The following is a 21,898-nucleotide window of genomic DNA, read 5'->3' on the forward strand; positions in this document are numbered from 1 at the left end:
ATCTAGGTGACGCGTGAGGTCCGCCACCTTCGCACCAGGCAGGCAAGTCACGAGGCGATCCTCATGTCCACCATCCACCCAGCTATCTATATGCCTAATGATCGAATCTCCAACTACAACAGCTGTCCTAACCTTTCCCTCCCGGGCAGCACTTGGAGGCATAGCCTTGGTGCGAGAGGATAGTACTTCCCCTGGTGGGCAGGTCCTGGCTACAGGAGTACTTCCTACTTCACCAGGGTGATGCTCTCCTTCTAGGAGACCTCCCTCCTCCAAGGTAGCACAAAGGCTGCCAGACTGGAGGTAGGACGTCTCTACAACATCCCTGTGGGTCTCCTCTATGTACCTCTCTGTCTCCCTCAGCTCCACCAAGTCTGCTACTCTAGCCTCAAGAGAACGGACATGTTCTCTGAGAGCTAGGAGCTCTTTGCATCAGACACACACACATGACATCTCACCAATTGGGAGATAATCATACATGTGACACTCAATGCAAAAGACTGGATAGCACCCGTCTTGCTGCTGGACTGCTGATTCCATCTTAGTATTTCTGAGTTTTTCAATAATTTAGAACTTGCTACATTATTAAGGATATTAGCCTAGTATAAAAGTGTCTTTTAGATTATATAGTATATTGTATGATTTATTTAGTGTTTCCTTCTTAGATGGTAATGAAATATATTTAAAACTCTGTGAGAGCACTCCTTGCTTATTACCCTAATTACAATAACTGATTATAAATGAAGAGTTTGTCCTAGGGTTGGGCGGGTGTTGGGAAGGGTGGGTGGAAAGACTAAATTGGATCCTGCAGTGCCTGCTAGATTCCATCTGTTAATGCTGTGGGACAAAGTTTTTAAAACTAAGTGGAAAAGACTATGGCGATTAGTTGATAAAATTCGCTTTTTATATGTTTATTTTGCCTCACACTAACCTACAATTCCTCCTTTAAACACCAATCTTTAAGTTCCCAAAGCAAAATAGCATTCACTTACCAGAGAAATGTCCTCTTCTCTTGGAACTTCTCAGAAAGAAAGTTCAGTGGAACCTTTCCTCTTTATGTAGTTTTGAATCTAAGGGGCGTCTTTTAAACAGGCTCTTTGAAGCTGACTCAGCAACCTATGCAAGTATTCTACTTCCCCACACCTTACTTAACACTTAATTGAGGTCGCTGGATGAGCTCCCTCTCCAGCAGCCAAGGAACAGAAAATAACTGCCTTTTAGAACAAGAGTTTTTGGCTGTTTAGTTTCTACCTCTAGAAAAGGTTTCAGTTTAAAACTATGGGAAAAATGCCTATTTCTAGAGAAAATGTCAGTTTAAAACTATGGGAAAAGGGTTTGTACAGTAGCCAGCTTATTTTCGAAGGAGATCTTCCGACACAAATCGGGAGATGGCCGGCCATCTCCTGAAGCCGGCCAAATCGGTATAATAGCCGATTTTGGCCGGCTTCAACTTCATTCCGTTGCGGGGCCAGCAAAAGTTCAAGGGGGCGTGTCGGCACGGTAGCGAAGGCGGGGCGGGATGGGGTCATGCATTGAGATGGCCGGCTTCGCCCGATAATGGAAAAAAGAAAGCCGGCCCTGACGAGCATTTGGCCGACTTTACTTGGTCCCTTTTTTTTCAGGTCGAAGTCCCAAAAAAGTGCCCGAACTGACCAGATGACCACCTGAGGGAATCGGGGATCACCTCCCCTGACTCCCCCAGTGGTCACTAACCCCCCCCCCCCCCTCAAAAAAACAACTTAAAAAATTTTTTTTGCCAGCCTCAAATGTCATACTCAGGTCCATCGCAGCAGTATACAGGTCCCTGGAGCAGTTTTAGTGGGTGCAGTGGACTTCAGGCAGGCATACCCATGCCCATCCCTCCCTACCTGTTACACTTGTCGTGGTAAATGGGAGCCCTCCAAAACCTACTGTACTCACATGTAGGTGCCCCCCTTCACCCCTTAGGGCTATGGTAGTGGTGTATAGTTGTGGGGAGTGGGTTTTGGGGAGCTATGCACCTGGGAGCTATTTAAATTTTTTAACTTTTTAGATGTGCCCCCTAGGGTGCCCATTTGGTGTGCTGGCATGTGAGGGGGACCAGTGCACTATAAATCCTGTCCCCTCCCACGACCAAATGCCTTGGATTTGGCCGGGTTTGAGATGGCCGGCTTAGGTTTCCATTATGGGCAAAAACCGAGGCCGCCCATCTCAAACCGGCCATCTCTGACATTTGGGCGGCTCCAACCGTATTATGGAAAAAAAGATGGCAGGCCATCTTTTTCAAAAATACGGTTGGCTCTGCCCCTTCGCGGCACCGTCCTTGGTGATTTCCGGTGCCGTTTGATTATGCCCCTCCACGGCAACTAGTTAATGATGCTTGCTTTTCTCTCTCTCCCTCTCTCTCTCTCTTTTTATTCCCCCCTTAATACTAAACTAGGTCCTGCTTGCTTTTCCCCTTTTTATTCCCGCTTAATGCTAAACTGGATCCTGCAGTGCCTGGTAGATTCTATCTGTTAATGCTGTGGTACAAAGTTTTTTAAACTAAGTGGAAAAGACTATGGAGATTAGTTGATAAAATTTGCTTTTTATATTTTTATTTTGCCTAACACTAACCTACAATTCCTCCTTTAAACCCCAATCTTTAAGTTCCCAAAGCACAAAGCAAAATAGCGTTCATTTACCAGAGAAATGTCCTATTCTCTCGGAACTTCTCAGAAAGAAAGTTCAGAGAAAGTGGAGTACAGATTGGGACCAGCCCCTCTCAGCAGAGGATAAGAGGTCCAGTGTGGAAAGGTTCTTCCAGATTCAAATGAACAGAATTCCACAGTTTCTGAGCACCTCCCCGACAGAAAATCTGAATTATGTACCAGATTTTTACAAGGCATCATTGCTCCCCTTACAGATCCAGAAATATCAGGACCTGAGGGCAGATGTATACCACCTCTTGTATCACCTTATTGAACCCAGGGGAATAGCAGCTATCCTGGTCCATAGGCTTCTACAACAGTTAGTTCCCCATGTGACCCCCCCCCCCCCCCCCCCCCAATATTCCACTTACTGGCAGTAAAGAAACTGAAATCAAATATGAGGTCCATCTGTACCAGGGCATCAAAGTACAGCTGCTACAGCATGTGATTTTGGAATCTGCCTTGAAGAGATTGAGAGAGATTAAGAAACATCTCAACAGGAGTGTTTGAGAAAACTCAGGGCACAGTAGGGAAGAAAACATTCCAAGAAGCAATGGCCAATGAAAAATAGATTCCCACCAATTGTATATTGGTCCAATACCTACATAAGTGTCTAACAAAGGTGCACCACTGGTGAATATAGCTCTAGAATAGGTGATCTGGATGACAAGCTGGAGTGTGACTGATGTGCTCCAGTGGGCCTTTTATAAGTTTAACACAGGTTCCAGATCATCCACAATAGTGATAGGGGTTTAAGCAGAAATGGGCAACCATGGTCCTCAAGGGCCACTACCCATTCTGATTTTCAAAATGTCCACAATGATTATGCAAGAGAGCCATTTTCATACAATGGAAGCAGTATATGCAAATCAATCTCATGCATATTCATTGTGGAAATCTTGAAAGCTTGACTAGGTTGTGGCCTTCGAGGACCATGGTTGCCCACCCTTGGTTAGAGGTCAACCATTTAACCCAGGGTTTCTTAGCCCAGTCCTCAAGGAACCCCTAAGTCAGTTTGGTTTTCAAGGTGTCCACAGTGAATATACATGAGATATATTTGTATGCAGTGGAGGCAGTGCATGTAAATTTATTGCAAGCATATTCATTGTGGATATTTTGAAAACCAGACTGGCTTGGGATTTGCTGAAGACTGGGTTGAGAAACCCTGGGTTAGATGGTTGGCCTGGTAAAGGTTATTGGGTTTCAGGAAGGTATTCACACTTGGCTGGCAAATGTTCCCGTGCAATGGGGAAAATGAATTTAGATTGAAAGCAAAGGAGGCTGTGGACCAAATTAAGGATCACTGCACCACTTTTCAGATGTTCAGCTGTAACTCTGGACTAACCTACATAGTCAAGGAAATTGACTTTTCCTACTCAGAGACCCTTCCCCTAACCTAGAAAAGGTTACCATCCTTTTCAAAGGCAGTTAATACCAGTCACTCAATTTCAGCAAACCCATGACAGGCAACAATGGTTCTCAGTTCTCTTTGAGGCATACCTAGCCAGGCTTTTGGATTACCAAAATAAATATGCATGAGAGAGTTGCTTACAATGGATTTCTAGTATATCTAAATGCATCGCGTGCATATTCATTGTGATAGTTGTGAAAATCCAACTGGCTAGGTGTGCCTCCAGAAGAGGATTGAGAAGCACTGCTCTCTCCACAAGTAAGTGGAAGCCTGCATAAAGTTTTTGATTGAGTATGATCTCTCTTTTCCCAGATATTGGCAGTAGAGTTATTTCTTCAGAGACTCCTGAAAGAATGTCATATGGACAGCTGAATACTCAATGTCCCAGGAGTACAAACATCACTTCACTTTGTACCTATGAGACTAGCTTCTGGCTTTGCCCTCACCAGAAGAGCTCAGATCCATACTCCTACAGTCAAAGGTGATGTTATTGCTCAAGAATGTGAGTAGATCTAGTCCCCTAAGATATACTGGGGATGGGATTCAACTCAAAGGTCCAATTCAGAAGAGGTCCAGGAATCTCACTCATCCTGGATGTGAGAGCTCAGTTCCCTTCTGGCGCAGGAAAAATTCAAAGAAATCCTTTCAGCAGTCCTCTCAATGATAGAGAAGATGAGTTGATTAAACTCGTTGGACCTAAAGAATATATATGCACACATCTCACATGAATTGTCCCCCCTGACCTTACATTAGTTACGCTCCCTTCTTATCTCCCACTATCCCCTTTCTCATCCCTCTGTCTACTTTCCTCATGCCTGTCTCTACCTGATTTAGTCCAACTGTTTTTAACCACATTGAACCCTCAATGGGGATTTTAGCAGTATACAAGACCAACCTTAATTGAATTGAATGTACATTCATGTCAATCATAGGTGAGTTCTGTGCTTCATTTGTGAATGGGAGCACCTGTCAGTACAAAGTCCTTCCATTTGGATAGGTGGCATTATGCCAAGAGTGTTCACAAAATGTCTAGCTGTAGTGGCATTTGATTCTATTTACAGGGGCTTATTGTGTTTCCCTACTTAGATAACTGGCTGGTAAAAACATACTTTTCCAGAATTGACCAGTTCCCCTTCAATCAGTGATATCACCCTACTGTTACTGAATTTAATAATACATTTTGAGAAGTACAATTTGATCCTTTTTTGGCACAATTTATTGGAGCATGATAGATGCGAGGGAATGTCTGATGAAGTCTAGTCAGCTATCCACTCGGGCAATAAAAGTCCACATCAGCAAGGGATCTCCTATTGTTGCTGAGTCACATGATGGCATCAGTAAATCACCCCTTTTGCCCAACTGTGTTTATGCGAGCTTTAGTAGAGATTCATTTCAGTGGGAGTAGCTCACATAGCCGTTGTTGAAATGGATTATTACACATTATGGCATTGGACCTGTTATAATTGGAGTACCTCAAAATGCTTTGTCTCAACCACTCAAGGAGTGGAGGAGTAGCCTAGTGGTTAGTGCAGTGGACTTTGATCCTGGGGAACTGAGTTCGATTCCCACTGCAGCTCCTTGTGACTCTGGACAAGTCACTTAACCCTCCATTGCCCCTGATACAAAATAAGTACCTGAATATATGTAAACCGCTTTGAATGTAGTTGCAAAAAACCTCAGAAAGGCGTTATATCAAGTCCCATTTCCCTTCCCTTCTGTTGCAACTATTTCCCCATCAATTGGTACTCACTACAGGCACTTTGTTGTTGGGATGGAGGAGTCTATATTCTTGCCTTCAATAAGCAAAAGACTTGGCCAGGATATGAGAGCACCTTTCAGGTAATTCAGTTGGTGAAGAGAGCAACAGTTTTTAGGTAACATATTCCTGGTTCTACCAGACCCCTGCACCACCATGTTTTGCCTGAATAAGCAGGGAAATACTGGTTCTTAAGCATTGGGCAGAAAGGCTTGGGCCATCTCTCACTATATCCAGCTAGGAGCCACATACATTCCAGGTGTACAGAATGTTCTGGCAGACCTACTCATTTGGGTGCTAAAACCACACAAATGATCCTTCAACCAGGTAGTGGTGAGCAAAATATTAATTAGGGATCCCTAGAACTGGACCTTTTTGCTATGTAAATAATGCCATTTTGCTACAGGAGACCCAGTGGGAACAGCTTGGTACCTATTGTCTTCTAGTTGGACCTTCTTTTCTACACATACTGCTTATCCTACATACCGTTCTGAAACTGAGTTGAGATGAAGCCAAGGTGATTCAAGTTACCCCTAGTGGCCTTAGCAAACTTGGTTTCCACATCTCTCTAATTTAGCAGAGGAGCTACTACATTTGAAAGTATTCCTTTTTCTAATTTCCTAACGGGAAGGGAAGCATATTATATCCAGATCTTCATTCCCTGACGCTGTCATGTTTTGAATGTCATAGATTTGTGGTGTTTATTTATTTATTTGTAACATTTATACCCCGCACTTTCCCACTCATTAGCAGGTTCAATATGGCTTACATAGTAAATCATGTTAACAAAGTGGTATAAAATGGATGCAATATGCAAATGCCAGAAGCCTAAGAAATAACATGGGAGAGTTAGAGTATATCTCGGGCGCCTGTCTATTTCAAACAAAAACAAAAAATGCCTGGAAAGCTCTCTGGAGCACTTCTCCACCTTGCCTCAATCTCTTGCTGCCTCAACTCTCCCCAGTAGCTGGCTCCTCTCAGGTCCGGAATCTCAGCTCCAACGCGCATGCGAGGCTTTCTGAAGTCACCTGATGAGACGCCAACGAAGCCTGCACAGGGCTTCCCCACCACAGAAATCCTCCGCTTCTGTCCCATTCCATCCGCCATGATGCTGCCCAGCTGCTCCAGACATCACGACCACAAACGGCTCCTTTCCCTGATACCGATCCATGCCTGACTGCAAACATTACTCCAGACCCCACCAAAACCAAAATGGCCCTGCAACCAGAAGCAGCCAATCCTCCAGCTCTGCGGCACCCGCAAATGCGGCACCCACTTCAACTTTCCAGCACAGTCTGCTCCACCCCCAATATTTTAGCCCACCCAGATCCCAGGTATGTTTTATTATTATTATTAACCCTTTTGGGTTACATTTACATCCACAAACCAGTGTCTACCTATAACTTGCTCCTGAAGCTAGATATAAACCAGCTTAGAACTGTTAAATAACTGGGACCCAGTTGGACCCATACAAATGTAGGATCAAAAAATAAATTTTGGCAGCTTTCAGGTCATCTCTTGTTATGGTGTACTTACAAAAACATTCATATAGTTTTACGCATTATGATATCCTAACTTTGTTAGTATATATTAAAAGCAGATGCTGTTTCCAGCTAAGCATATTTTTGTATTCCTTTGTTAAGAATGTACCCCATTCTTATAACCTCAAAGAATACTTTGGGGGGGGGGGGGTAAACTCTATAGCATATGTGTTAAAGCCTTCTGAGTCCTATGTGATTTCAGTCCACTAAACTTAAACTGTGACCAGAAACAGTAGTTAAACTCTGGAATTCGCTGCCGGAAAAGTTGGTTAATGCGGTTAACTTAGCGGACTTCAAAAAAGGGTTGGACGGTTTCCTGGAGGAAAAAGCCATAGAATGTTATTGAATGAATGAGGGAATACAGTATTTCTAGGATGAGCGGGACAAATTGCTTGTTCTTTTGGCTGCTGTCGGTGACAGGGTGCTGGGCTCGATGGACCCTTGGTCTGTCCCAGCATGGCGATGTTTATGTACTTATGCCTTGTCATTCAAAAAGTATTTTGGTAATGCAAAGATAGCCTTGCTTTCCTAGGGGTAAGTTGCTTTAAATGTAGAGAACATTAACATAATTACTTTCTGGTGGGTCTGCTTGTTTTTAGAGACAAAGGGTTTGCTTGACCCCATCTGAAATGCTGCTCTCCTATCTGTTTGCTAAAGGAAAGAGAACCTTTTATTCCTAATGGAATTTACTCTTAGCTCTGCAACTATGCTATGTTGGTATATGCTATAAGGTTAAAAAAGAAATGAAATAAAAGTGGGAGGGCGACCAAGGATTCCAAAGACTGAAAGGATATATAATAATAAAGATGTTTATTGAGGTATAAAGACTCGACACAACGTCGTGTTTCGGCTGTTAGGCCTGCATCAAGAGTCTATAATCAAATTTTGAATACATAAATTATAAAAACAATATAAAAGTAGACAACATATATATATACGTTTAAATATTTAAAATTAATTTTAAATGTTATTATATAAAAAAGTATGTATAATAATAACAAATTAGATGCATTTAAGAATGAATATGAATTTAAACGGATGATTAAATTTTTAAGAAAATAAAACATTTTAATTCATAAAAAAAAATAAATTATGAACATGAATAAAAATGGAGGTTTTTAGCCAGTGAAGAATTGGAGTCCAGCAGGTCACAAGAAATATATCTATGGCCGCGGACATACAGAGGCTTTTTCTGCCAAAAAAGAAAATTGAGAAAGCAGAAGTCACTACAATTTGGTCACCACATTAATCCACTTAAAAACAAGAACCCGTGATCTAGAATGAGAATAAGCACTACCTGTACTAGAATCATTAGGGATGGATGAACAAAGCCCTCAGGTAAGTAAAACATTAAATACCTGTATAGAAATGGGGAAAAAGGGCAACAACTGGAAAGCTGTGTATACTAATGCCTGTAGTATGGGAAATAAGGCTCTGGATCTAGACTGAATTGGATTAAGTGGCAGTCATGGAGATCCATGACTGGGATATAGTTATACTGGGCTATAATCTATTAAGGAAGGAAAAGGTCGGAAAAAAGGAGGAGGAGCGGCATATGTTAAAGGTAAAATTAAAGTGGCAGAGTTGCAGGAGAGTAAGAAAAAGGCACAGTGGTTGTCACGAAATGCCTAGTCACCTGCCTGGGGCTACCCTAGCACAGCTCAGGTCCACCTGCACCTGCCGCGTCTGCTCTACACTAGCACCCTCTTCCCACCGACTGGGTCCCAACCGCCTCTGGACGAGTCTCCTGCTCTCAAATTATCCCCAGTGATTTCTAGGTTACTAGAGCCACACTCCCAGTTGTCCCACAGTTCCTACAAAGCACTCACAACCCAACACACAACCCACCAGGATTCTTACTCCAGACAAGCACAGGCAATAAACTAAAAATGTTTGTTGTCATGAAAAAATTAGAACAGTGAACAGAAAATATGCAATCAGCAAAATAATAGGTAACTGAAATATGGCTCAATTATAACACTATATAAACATTTGTTTACTATCTAAATAGTATCTGTAGAGATCAGGACATATAGCTACTCACAGGTTATCAAATATAACTGTTAACAGGGCCTCAGCAGAGAGATCCTTCTCCCTTTTCTCCCTGGCTAAGACTGGAGAAAAAGCCAGTACATTCCAAGATGAATTGAGCTCCTGGGCCAATCAGAGCCCAGAACAATTTAATCTGTGTTAACTCAAGAAGGAACAGTCAGTTCTCTGTAACAGCTTTAAATATAAACATACACCACCTGATGGCCAAACTAGAGAAATACACTTCCCATTGGTTGCCTCTTCCACTAGTCTCTGAGATGCCTATTATACCTACCTCTTCACTTAGTGCTATATGCTCTAACTCTCTCATTTTATATTTTTAGGCTTCTAGCATTTGTATACAGACACTTGAAATTGTGGTTTCTCCTTGCATTTACAAGCTGCTTATAAGTCAACAGGGATAATTTGCAACTTTTACTCTGCTCTCCCCTTAAAGACTCTTGGTTTTCTTTCACCTTTGTTAAAACCTTTCTATCAAGGTTCCCTACATTTCTTGTTTTGATAGTTTTTCCTCTCTTCCTTTTTCTGCAATCTTTTAGTTTATAAAGGCTTATCTCCTTTTCCTTACCTTTTCAGCTACCACTTTTGAGAACCAAAGCAGTTGTCTTTTCCTCTTACTTTTATTTCTTAACAGAAATGTTTGTTGCCTTTACAATAGCTTCTTTCAGTTTTGCCCACTGCTTTCCTACTTCTTCCAGATGTTCCCTTCCGGTTAATTCTGTCCATCTCGACTTGACTAGCACTGGCTAGTATTAACTACTCAACCAACAATAAATTAATCCTTGAGTAAGAATTGTTTGGTTTTGAAAAGAATGTGAATTCCTTGGTCTGAGGACGTAACTCTCTAGATATCTACTAACTTAGAACATCCAGCTTACCTTTTAATTTTCCACTAGCCACTTTATGTATGTTGGGGCTCACTTCAAGACCTTTAAAATGTAGGATAGCAAAGCATGAGTCTAATGTGATGATGAAAAGATTGAATAATCCTCTTGTGACACACTGGTGATCATTTGGTCACAAGCTTGAAGACATAGTGTTTTGCCATTGACCTTGAACCATCACATAGAAAGGGGAGGTGACAGAGTGAGGAGATTACAGCAGAGAGAAGCAAAGTGGATTTACCAGTTGAAATCTTTGGAGCCGTTTGGTTTAAATAATGATATAATTTGGAGTGTGTTCCTTTAAGAACAGAATGGGTGTTGGGTACTATGTATACTATATATAGATGTCTTTTGATCTGGGTCATCACATTAGGCTATTTGAGTTAGTAAGAACATCTCACGCAGGGAATAAGTGCTGTTTTGAAGTTGCAGCATGAACTTTTTCTGGAAGTAGTTTCTATAAACTATTGTTTAATTGTTCTGGAAATGGTGCGTTTTGTATCTGCAGCTTCAGCGTTTCTGTAAGCATGCTTTGTGAACAACTTGTTTTGGACATAGCTGGGTGATAAAAACTCTTGACAAGTGTAATCTGTTGTTTTTGGCAGTGACACAGAGCTGTCTATTCAAGCGTTAAAGCATTTCAAGCATTTTAACTCCTAAGGAAGTCATAAATTGGGTGAAAAGGTGGACTCGGGTTTGCTTAAGATAAGTGCTCTGCTGATAACATGTTTGGGTTGACAGTGTTTTGTGCTCTGAATTAAAATTATATAACTAAAAAATATTTAAAATTAACATGAACATACAAATATTAATATTTGGCACACAATTGAAAAATGTAAAGGTTTTTATGACCTATGAATGATATTGGCTGAGTATAGACCTTTTAATGTCTTCCTTGATGGTTTCTGAGGTCTTTTTCCTCCTTTTGTGTGGTCATTTAATTCAATTTAACTGTAGGCCACTGTCCAAAGTAAGCATTGCTTTTGTATTTCCCACTAGTTTGACCTGGTCTAGCAAAGACAATAAGGAAGGTGCAATTTTTTCATCCCTGTTTAATTTCCTTCCCTGGAATCCTGCTAGACCAGACCAAGACCTGCCTTGGAAGATGATGGTGTGGGAATATTCTTGGGATAGGTCTGTTCTGTTCGTGCAGTTTGTATATACAGTTAATGTGATTTTTGATGGACGTATGCTGTAGTGCTTAGCCAGTGAGGGAAACAAACCATCAAAAAGTCTTGGCTAGTGTTCTTTCTACATTGACATTGGAATAGTGGAGAGCTCTAGGCAGCATCAGCCCTAATACTGTTGATGTCAGTGTGAGATTTCATTATCTTTACCTCCATCTGCTCTTAGAGGGTTGCAACCCACTAATTTGGACTGGACCTACAGGACTCAAGGAAAGGAAATTAACTGGTCTGAACAAATCTCACTTTAATCCCTCTCCCTAACTGCATGTCACCATCTACCCCTTCTGAGTGCTGTTTGGAAGGCTGAAGCAAGGTGTTATTGTTGAGGCCCATGAAGAGAGATGGTTTTAGAATGCCCTTTTTTGATTAAGGGCAATAATCTTTTGCCACCATCCAGTATATAATTCACACAGTTGATATGCCCTTGAAGCAGGCTGTTGGGCTGAAACATGTTGAGTTTTTTTGCAACTGGATCTATCATGTGTTTTATGTTTGCTGGATTATTTTGATGTGGCTGATCTCTAATTAGACTTTCTGGACTATTTGTTTACTTTCATTAAAGATTTGACTATTACTAACTAGCCTGCGTTTATTTCTACTTATTTCCTTTTCTTCCTTGTGAAGTCATGTCCATTATATAGCTTCATAGACAAGTGGTTATCAGATCTATGTCCGGCCACCTCTGTAGTGGTTACTCAGATTCCTTCACCAAGTCACTCTTCTGGTGCATGTTATTTTCCAACAGGTGTAATAATTGTTTCCCTTCTTTCACCAGTCTTTGCCATTTTGCATGTGATTTTTTTTTTCATTTGATGTTGTGCTTCAGGCTTTCTGATAATCCTGCTAAATCCACTTCTCATAGTTCTTTGACCACTTTGTTGCAGTGTGCACCCACATTTTTTCCCATTCATAGTAAATTCCAGACCAAAGAAGAGTAACTATCATGCTTATTTTCAAAAGAGAAGGATGCCTATCTTTCGACACAAATCGCAAGATGAGCGTTCTTCTTACAGGGTCGCCCAAATCGGTATAATGGAAAGCTGATTTTGGGCATCCCTAGCTGCTTTCCGTCGCGGGGACAACCAAAGTTCCCAGGGGCGTGTCGGAGGCATAGCGAAGGCGGGACTTGGGCGTGCCTAACACATGGGTGTCCTCGACCCATAATGGAAAAAAAAGGGTGTCTCTGACGAACACTTGGACGACTTTACTTGGTTGTGTTTTTCTTATGACCAAGGCACAAAAAGGTGCCCGAACTGACCAGATGACCACCGGATGGAATCGGGGATGACATCCTCTTACTCCCCAGTGGCCACTAACTCCCTCCCACCCTCAAAATAAATTTTAAAAATATGTTTTGGCAGCCTCAGATATCATACCCAGCTCAATGACAGCAGTATGCAGGTCCCTGAAGCAGTTTTAGTGAGTGCAGTGCACTTCAGGCAGGTGGACCCAGGCCCATCCCCCCCTACCTGTTACACTTATGGTGGTAAATGTGAGCCCTACAAAACCCATCAGAAACCCACTGCACCTACATCTCGCAACCTGATCAATCAATGGTGCTAAGCCATGCTGACTGTTGCAATGGAATTTATGTGGGATGCAAAGAACAAATCTTAAGGACACTTCAGACCACTCAAAACACGGCGGCAAGACTCATCTTTGGAAAAACACGATTTGAAAGCGCAGCACCCCTTCGCGAAAAACTACACTGGCTCCCAATCAAAGAACGCATCACCTTCAAAATCTGCACTATGGTTCACAAGATCATCTACAATGAAGCACCGGGATCCATGACAGACTTGATTGACCTACCAACCAGGAACACATCCGCTTCGGCATGAAAATACCTAAATCTCAACTACCCAAGCTGCAAAGGACTAAAATACAAATCAACTTACACATCCAGTTTTTCCTACATCAGCACACAACAATGGAACGCACTACCAAAAGTCTTGAAAACCACATACGATCACCTCCAATTTAGGAAAAAACTAAAAACTCACCTGTTCCAAAAGGCTTACCCTCCCGACCCAACATAAATGCCTGAACTCCGCGACACCACAACATTACAGTTCGTAATGATCACCAAACAGTCTCATATGTTCTTGTCTTCCTCTATGTGGTCCCACCATATGATCCTTTATGTAGTTCCTACCACATGAACCTTTTTCCTACCACAACCTAACCTAGTATTTGTTTTACTCTGGAGTCTATCAACAACTCTCCAGTACCATGTAAGCCAGATTGAGCCTGCAAATAAGTGGGAAAATGTGGGGTACAAATGTAACAAATAATAAATCTAGGTGCCCCCCTTCACCTATAAGGGCTATTGGTAGTGGTGTGCAGTTGTGGGTAGGGGGTTTTGTGGGGGGCAGGGCTCAGCACACAAGGTAAGGGAGCTATGGACCTGGGAGCTTTTTCTGAAGTCCACTGCAGTGCCCCCTTGGGTGCCCGGTTGGTGTTCTGGCATGTCAGGGGGACCAGTGCACTACGAATGCTGGCTCCTCCCACGATCAAAGGGCTTGCATTTGGTCATTTCTGAGATGGGCGTCCTTAGTTTCCATTATCATCGAAAATCAGAAATGACCAAGTCTAAGGACAACCATCTTTAGGGACGACCTAAATTTCGTGATTTGGGCGTCCCCGACTGTATTATTGAAACGAAAGATAGACACCTTGTGAGAACGTCCTCAGGAAAACTTGGGCGCCCCTTTCGATTATGCCCCTCCATGTGTACTGGATGTGTTCCTCTCTGTTTATGAGCCACATTTCAAAATTCTCTCTTCCACCTTAGAATGATGGGTGATAAGGCCACAAATGGCTCCTGGGATTGTCCTCACTTGATCACCCCAAGTGATCTAGACATTGCTGTCATTTCTTTTAAGTGAAACTCGTGGATGCATATCACCATGTCCCTGGGTTTGTTCTCTCTTGCAGGGCCTTTCAGGTCAGTGAACCAACTTTTTAATTCTAGTAGCATTTCTTGTTGCTTCTCCTCACCCCTTATCTTTATGCGGCTTCTTAGCCACATGGCCACTTTTCAGGTTCTGCCCTCCTCCATCTGATCCCTCTGTGGCATAGTCCACGGTGAGTAGAATTCAGTCAAATTGTTTTGTGGCATTCTGCCATTACCTGCTTGCTACTTTTAACTGTCACCACCATGGATGCAAGAACCATGCTATCCACTTTTTCTCTTTGCTGCCAGTAGACCATAATTTTATTCTAGCAAAGTGGGAGCTCCTTGGCCATTCTTATGTGTGACATCACTTCCCCCTTTTGAGCAGAATATTTTCTGCATTATATTTCTGATCTTTAGTGCAAGGAATATATGATCTTAATTTTTTTTTTGTATCTGCAGCAACCTGCCTCAATAATGCAATTGGGCTTTAATTCTGCCACAAGAGGAAAGACAAAGTGCAGTTCACAATACTAGCGTACAAGGATATTTAGTGCTCATGTCCATAAAAATAATATATCAGATGTAGACTAGAAGTTGAAGTGTTTATGTATTGATTTCTTACTTGCAGGATCAGCGCAGTTCTGCAAATTCATTTGGTAGCCTGATACTGGCAGCTCCTGAATTAAAAATGGGACAGCCAGCCTCTCCATCCACAGATATGTATGCCTATGGCTGTCTACTATTGTGGGTAAGATAACTTATACAGAATTGACTTTCATTAACAATTTAAACTGTTGCAAAGAAATCTGTTTTTGTACCAAGGGGGTTAAAGAAAACAAGAGACGGAGGGGGGGGGGGGGGGGGGGGTTGTGTTCCTATCTAGTCTATTATATGAGCTGAAGCCAGTAGTCGGAGCTTGCTGGCAGTAGGCAGCGCTTTACTTCACCCAAAACAATAGCAAACGCTATTCAAAACAGTAGCAAAAGATTATTGAAAATAAATGTGTGGTTCATCTGTAAAAAGTCTAAAGCTATTCCAGTTGGATAGGCAGTGCCTTAAGAGGTGGAGGACAAAAGATTTTTTTTTAACTTGACAGCTTTTTCATGTATTTGAAAGCTTCCCATATCTAGATATAAATATCATGAAATAAAAACTGAATATCACTAAAACAGCTTAAAAATTATTATACTTGGTAGAAACAGCATTTATAACCTCTGTTTTTCGTGCACATTTTTCTACACTGCTCTACAATACAGATGGCAAGATTTCAGTGAGGATATCCTATTTCTTGATGGGTTCATCTTAACTGTTGTAGTTGGCCTTGGGAAGCCTGGTGTTATAAAGATGGAATATACTAAATTTCAATGCAAGTAAAATAAAACTCTCCTTTCATTGGGGCACATGGAATCACATCTGCATCTGCTTTGTAGAAGTTTACATTTTAGATACACAAATGGATTATTCTGTTTTTAGGCATGTTTCAGGGACAAGTGGTTTTATAAGTCAAAATAAAAATAAATATTTTTTGTTTCATGCAGATCTTTTGTTTAAACACAACTAAATGGGCTGTAAGCCCCTAATATAGTCCATTAGTTTTCTTATATTTTGTTCTTGTGATGACTTATACTATACGAAAACTGAAAACGCTTCTCTTCTGTCTGGTCAATAATACAAAGAACTCATTGTGAACACTGTCCACCCTAAAACGTTGTTTTGTGGCTGTACATGAGGAATTGTGATATTGAATAAATAAGTGTATGTTTGTGTCCCTAGTCTTGCATCCAAAGGTATGTAATCCTTTCAAGAAATCCAGTTAATCATTTAACTTATTAGTGGAACATAACCATAGAACCAATGTATGGTCGCATTTTCAACGTTGTAATACTAGGGCCCAGCTAAGGAACAGGTTATTTTGAGTTAGTCTTCACTGGACCAAACTTGCTTTCATTGTGCTATCACCATCCAGCTGGATAGGCAGTGTCTTAAAAGGTGGAAGATAAAGGGTGTATTTTTTTTTTTTTACATTTATATCCCACATTATCCCAAGCAAACTTGGGTTCAATGTGGCTTACATTTGAAAACAGAGTGAGACAGAATAATAGAATTCAGTTATATCATGGGAGCAAAGTACATGGATATGTCCGAAACATTTAACAAAGATGAGATTATCATATATACCCAACTGGGCATTTAAGTCTGTCCTTTAATGATGCTGCATGTTAAGAAGTCATAGCCATAAGAATAGACAGTTATTCAAATATTATGACATGCATACATCAGGACAGGCATCCATACACACACTGCAAAAGTAAACAACAACTTCTACAAAGTACATCCAAATTGTAATTTTTATTTTCTCATTTCCATCTTCCAAAATTCCAGATAGCAGATGTACAGATCAACGGACCCAAAGCAGTTCAAAACAAGTAAAGTAAAAAAATAAAATAATTTAAAACCCCACAAAAACAGTTTATACCTAAATGTTCAATCACCCTTAGGATTCACCTTTGGGTTTAAAAAGCAAAACTGTGTACATGTAAGGACTGGATAAACGAATTAAAACACAATTTACAGCAAATGCCCTTAATATGTAACACTTGGTATCAGTAATGAAACAGTGATAGAATATTCACATAGCAAGCAGCCTAAGCCAACAGATATATTTTCCATTGAACATAATTAGCTTTGTATGAACTTGGCGGCTAATAGTGTGCTGAACTGGACAATGTTGGCACATTTAGACTGCCTCTGGACAGAACTTCTGCATGAATTTTTATAATATACCACTGCATTCCACAAAAAAAAAGGAGCAAGTTCTCACATGCCATCTTTTTCTTTTGATGTAGGTACAGGAAAAAATGGTGTTAAATGCTCCCAGTTCCAACCTAATTAATGTTTTTTTTTTTTTTTCAATTTTACTTATAGAAGTCTGATAAGCACCTGATTTTCATAACATGTCTATTGTGGTGGCCATTTACTAGGTGAAAACATCTCTGCAAGAATACAGGGAGTCCCTATAGCCAGCCCCTCCAAATGACACAATGATTTAAAATGTAGAACAAATTAGTACTCTAACCAATGAAACCTATATTTCCTCTGTTTACATCCGTATGCTGCACAATCCAACATGTGTGAAAATATAAGTGAGATTAAATAAAAATTCCACCAACAATAAAGAACAGCTGGGACGCAGCAGCTCATAGGTTTGCTTGCTTTGTTTTGAGTGTACTAGATGGCTGCATGGGGTCATGCCCTTTTGTATGGATGTACTCAATATTTATTTATTTATTTTATTTATTTATTGAGTGGTGCTATTTGATTTTGCCATCCTGTCTGTTCCAGAGTTTATGGCATTGGAAAATTCCGTGCTGCTTCTGTCCCAAAGTAGTAAATCGCCTATTCCTCCCCATGTTCTAGTTCTGCTTCATTGAAACAAGCCAACCCATTGGATTATGGAATACTTAAAATGGCTGTTGTTCAATGCTTGTTGCTGTATTGTAGATTATGCATAAATACAAGAGAAAAGAAATTAAAAATTAGTCATGATATTCATAGCAAAATAGACTATTTAGTGCATTACTTTTTTTTTTTTATTTTACAGCTTTGCACTAGAAATGATACATTCAAAATGAGTCCAGATGGAACTCCTCATATCAATGAACTTGATATGGTAAGTGGTGTGTTGGGTGCTGGGTGTTTTGTCTGTATTGTCCCAAAACATTGCATTACAAAGTGATATTCCTGGGTTGAGCAGACATTCTTATAAATGATGTTATATGATGTACAGAAGTACCATTATGACATAATCCTCAAGTTTGAGAGTATAATTTAGGAGTGACAGAGTGTGTCCATAGTAGGGGCAAATTAGGTAGCAAGAAAGGAGATGTTTAGTCAGAGGGTATTTTGGAATTGGATTTATTCTGGAGCAATGTATTTTACTAATACAATAACATATGGATCAACTGAGGCAGCTACTAAATGGACTTGGGAAAAATCCACAATTTCGGGAATAACTTGTATAAAATGTTTGTACGTTTGGGTAGCTTGCCAGGTGCCCTTGACCTGGATTGGCTGCTGTCAGGGACAGGATGCTGGGCTCGATGGACCTTTGGTCTTTTCCCAGTATGGCATTACTTATGTACTTATGAGGTCTTATCTGTAGAGACCTTTTGCAGGTGATGAGAAACTATAAACAACTGAAGTGTCTGGATTAATTTACATAACCTTTTTATTGTTAAGTATGAATTTTTTTCCATTTAATTAGGATTGTAACAGAACTACTACTTACCATTTCTAAAGCGCTACTAGACGTACGCAGCGCTGTACACTTGAACATGAAGAGACAGTCCCTGCTCGACAGATCTTAAAATCTAATTAGGACAGACAGAACAAACAAGAGATAAGGGAATATTAAAGTGAGGATGATAAAATAAGGGTTCTGAACAAAGTGAATAGTTCGGAGTTAAAAGCAGCTTCAAAAAGGTGGGCTTTTAGCTTAGATTTGAAGATGGGCAGAGATTGAGCTTTCAGTGTAACATACCAAGCCACATAACAAACATTACACAGTAGATATTTATTAGGCTTACAAAAAGCAGTTTCTGTTGTTTGGACTCTGATTTAGATTTGCTTTCAGTCCAGCCGCTGCAGCAAAGCAATCCCCAGTGTTCAGGCATTGTATGCCCTGTGTACTGCTTCCTCCTCTTGAGCCAAAAAGAAATGAACCAATTCTAGTGCTTTTGAACAGGGAGAAATGCATATATTTGTATCAAGCATTAATGTTCACATAGTACTCCATTTTAAAGACTTAAAGCAGGGAATGTTTTTCATTGCACTACAGATGGAGAAAAGCATATGGAATATGGCTTGTGGAATTCTTCCCAGCCCCAGTGTGTGTGTGTATCTGTTGTCTCTTCTGCATGTATCTCTGATCTGGAACAGGTGGGGGGGGGGGGGGGGGGGTCAGTTTGAATAGTGCAGTACCCAGACATTCTGTTTCCGAAGAAGGATAACATGAAACCAAACATGATAATAAATCAAACAATTAGATGTCTGTCAACTGATTTCAAAGGATGGATTTTAAAGTTTAACTAAAGAGTATCACTGATCATCTTAGCTGCCTTCTGGACTGACTCAATCCTGTTTATTTCTTTCTGATGGAGCGGTATACAGAATTGTGCACAGCACTTTGAGGTCTCGCCAGAATCTTATACAGAGGCACTATCATCTCTCTTTTTCCTGCTAGCCATTACTTTCTGCATCCAGGCATCCTTCTGGCTTTTGCAGTTCAACTTTTCTACTTACTTGGACACCTTAAGGTCATCAGATTCAATCACCCCCAAATCCCTCTCTCTTTTTTTTTTTTTTTTTTAATGTGTAGAAGTACTTCACCCCTTATAATTGTACAATTTTCTTGAGTTTTGGTAGCCCAAATGCACGATTCTATAGCCCTTATGCAACATTGCTTACTTGGTATTAGTAATGAAACAGTGATAGAATATTCACATAGCAAGCAGCCTGAACCAACAGATTTATTTTCCACTGAACATAATTAACTTTGTATGAACTTGGCGGCTAATACTGTGCTGAACTGGACAATGTTGGCACATTTAGACTGCCTAAGAAAAAAATGAGAGTCAGGGACACACACAGATATAGACAGGGAGAAAAGGCTTCTGTTTTTGTGTTCCTTAAAGTTGGAGTAGTAGCACTTTGAGCTGACAGTGAGTATCGGACTGGATTGCAGAGCAGAATCTCAAGCTAGTCTATGCAAGAAAGTGGCGAGCTGGCGAAGTGCTAAGTAGTGTCCTCATTCACATTCTGTGTGTGCACAGACACAAAGTTGATTACTCCGATCTGAGGTAAACAACTACACTTATTATTTATTTATTTATTTTAGCACATTTATATCCCACCTTTTCCCACAGGTGTGCAGGCTCAAAGTGGCTTACAATGGTAATGATAGGCTGTTTCCACATCAGTTGTTAAACATTTACAATCAATGAGATAGGATAGAAGGAACAAGAGAAGTAGAAAAGAAGGAAAGAGCAAGAGGGTCTAAAATGGTCCATGAAGATGTTATTAGGAAGGACTGTTATGATGAATCCGAGGAGTAGGCTATCCGAGATAGGCTGGACTGAGGTAGATTCCTAAAGCTGAGATGATTATGAGTAGTGGAACCGTTTTCAACAAGACAGTCTACAGTGGAGACCCGTGGCAGAACTATCAAGACTAGTTGAGAGAAAGCTTGCCTTCGAGGACAGGAAGCAAGGTGAATCGTCTGGACAGACCATGCCGACCCTGCATGGTGGTGATGAAACTGTAATCCGCCCTTCCAACCGTCCACTGCAGCCCCCATGACAACCGGCACAACGGTCCGTTCAATCTTCGGCATCAAAGGTCTTGCGTTCCTGGGTAGCACCTGGAGAATTTCAGAAAATTAATTGCTCACAAGTGTTGAACAGGATCTCAGGACAGAGATGCTTCTCCTCTGTATCCTCCTCTTATCTGTGAGTTAGATCCAGGCAAGTTCCTTCTGAAGCCTGTAAAGGCAGAGAACAACATATTAAGGGCCCAGAACTGAGCTAAAGAGTTGCATTAAAGTTTGAGAATGCTATTATACGTATCTGAAACTCTTGTTGACTTGTGTTGTCTTAGTGAGATGTCATGATAGAATCCTGAAGCAAAACTGGGATTCCTACTTGGGTGAGAGATTTTGTGTTATTGACAGAAACTAATTTGTTGGTTACTTTATAGCAGTACTACTAGTTTAAAAGCTTGAGTTTAAATTGTATTTGAACTATTTTAGCATATTTGTAATCGTTTTAACATCATTGTTAATCTTTTAATCTTATCTCTAAATGGAGTAGAGGAGTGGCCTAGTGGTTAGAGCACTGGTCTTGCAATCCAGAGGTGGCCCGTTCAAATCCCACTGCTGCTTCTTATGATCTTGGGCAAGTCATTTAACCCTCCACTGCCTCAGGTACAAACTTAGATCATGAGCCCTCCTGGGACAGAGAAATATCCAGTGTACCTGAATGTAACTAACTTTGAGCTACTACTGAAAAAGGTGTGAGCAAAATCCAAAAAAAAAAATACCCGAGTGTAATAAAACAAGAAAACTTAACATCTTACACAATTTGTAATGCTTTTTCTCCAAGAACTTGAAAACAGCTGATTCGCATGTTACCCATTTCCTGTAACATGGAGGAGTGGCCTAGTGGTTAGGGTGGTGGACTTTGGTCCTGGGGAACTGAGGAACTGAGTTCGATTCCCACTTCAGGCACAGGCAGCTCTTTGTGACTCTGGGCAAGTCACTTAACCCTCCATTGCCCCATGTAAGCTGCTTTGAGCCTGCCATGAGTGGGAAAGGCGCGGGGTACAAATGTAACAAAAAAAATCCCCTTAAACATAGGGGCCCTTTTACTAAGACATGTAAGTGCCTACGCGCGTACAATTAGAACTACCACCTGGCTACTGCGTGCCCCTGGTGGTAATTCTAATTT

General features: G+C 40.9%; 1 protein-coding gene across 7 annotated transcripts in view; it reads left to right on the plus strand.

Annotated features, from left to right (window-relative positions):
- STK31 (serine/threonine kinase 31) overlaps positions 1–21,898 on the plus strand; it is a 330,310-nt gene that overhangs the window by 303,046 nt on the left and 5,366 nt on the right. For all 7 annotated transcript variants that reach the window (XM_030201926.1, XM_030201936.1, XM_030201906.1 and 4 more), the window contains 2 exons: positions 15,025–15,144; positions 17,998–18,066. In XM_030201926.1, the coding sequence (XP_030057786.1) occupies positions 15,025–15,144; positions 17,998–18,066 (189 nt within the window). The remainder of the gene's footprint in view (positions 1–15,024; positions 15,145–17,997; positions 18,067–21,898) is intronic.

The sequence above is a fragment of the Microcaecilia unicolor genome, chromosome 1 (assembly GCF_901765095.1).
Source record: "Microcaecilia unicolor chromosome 1, aMicUni1.1, whole genome shotgun sequence".
Lineage (NCBI taxonomy): Eukaryota > Metazoa > Chordata > Amphibia > Gymnophiona > Siphonopidae > Microcaecilia > Microcaecilia unicolor.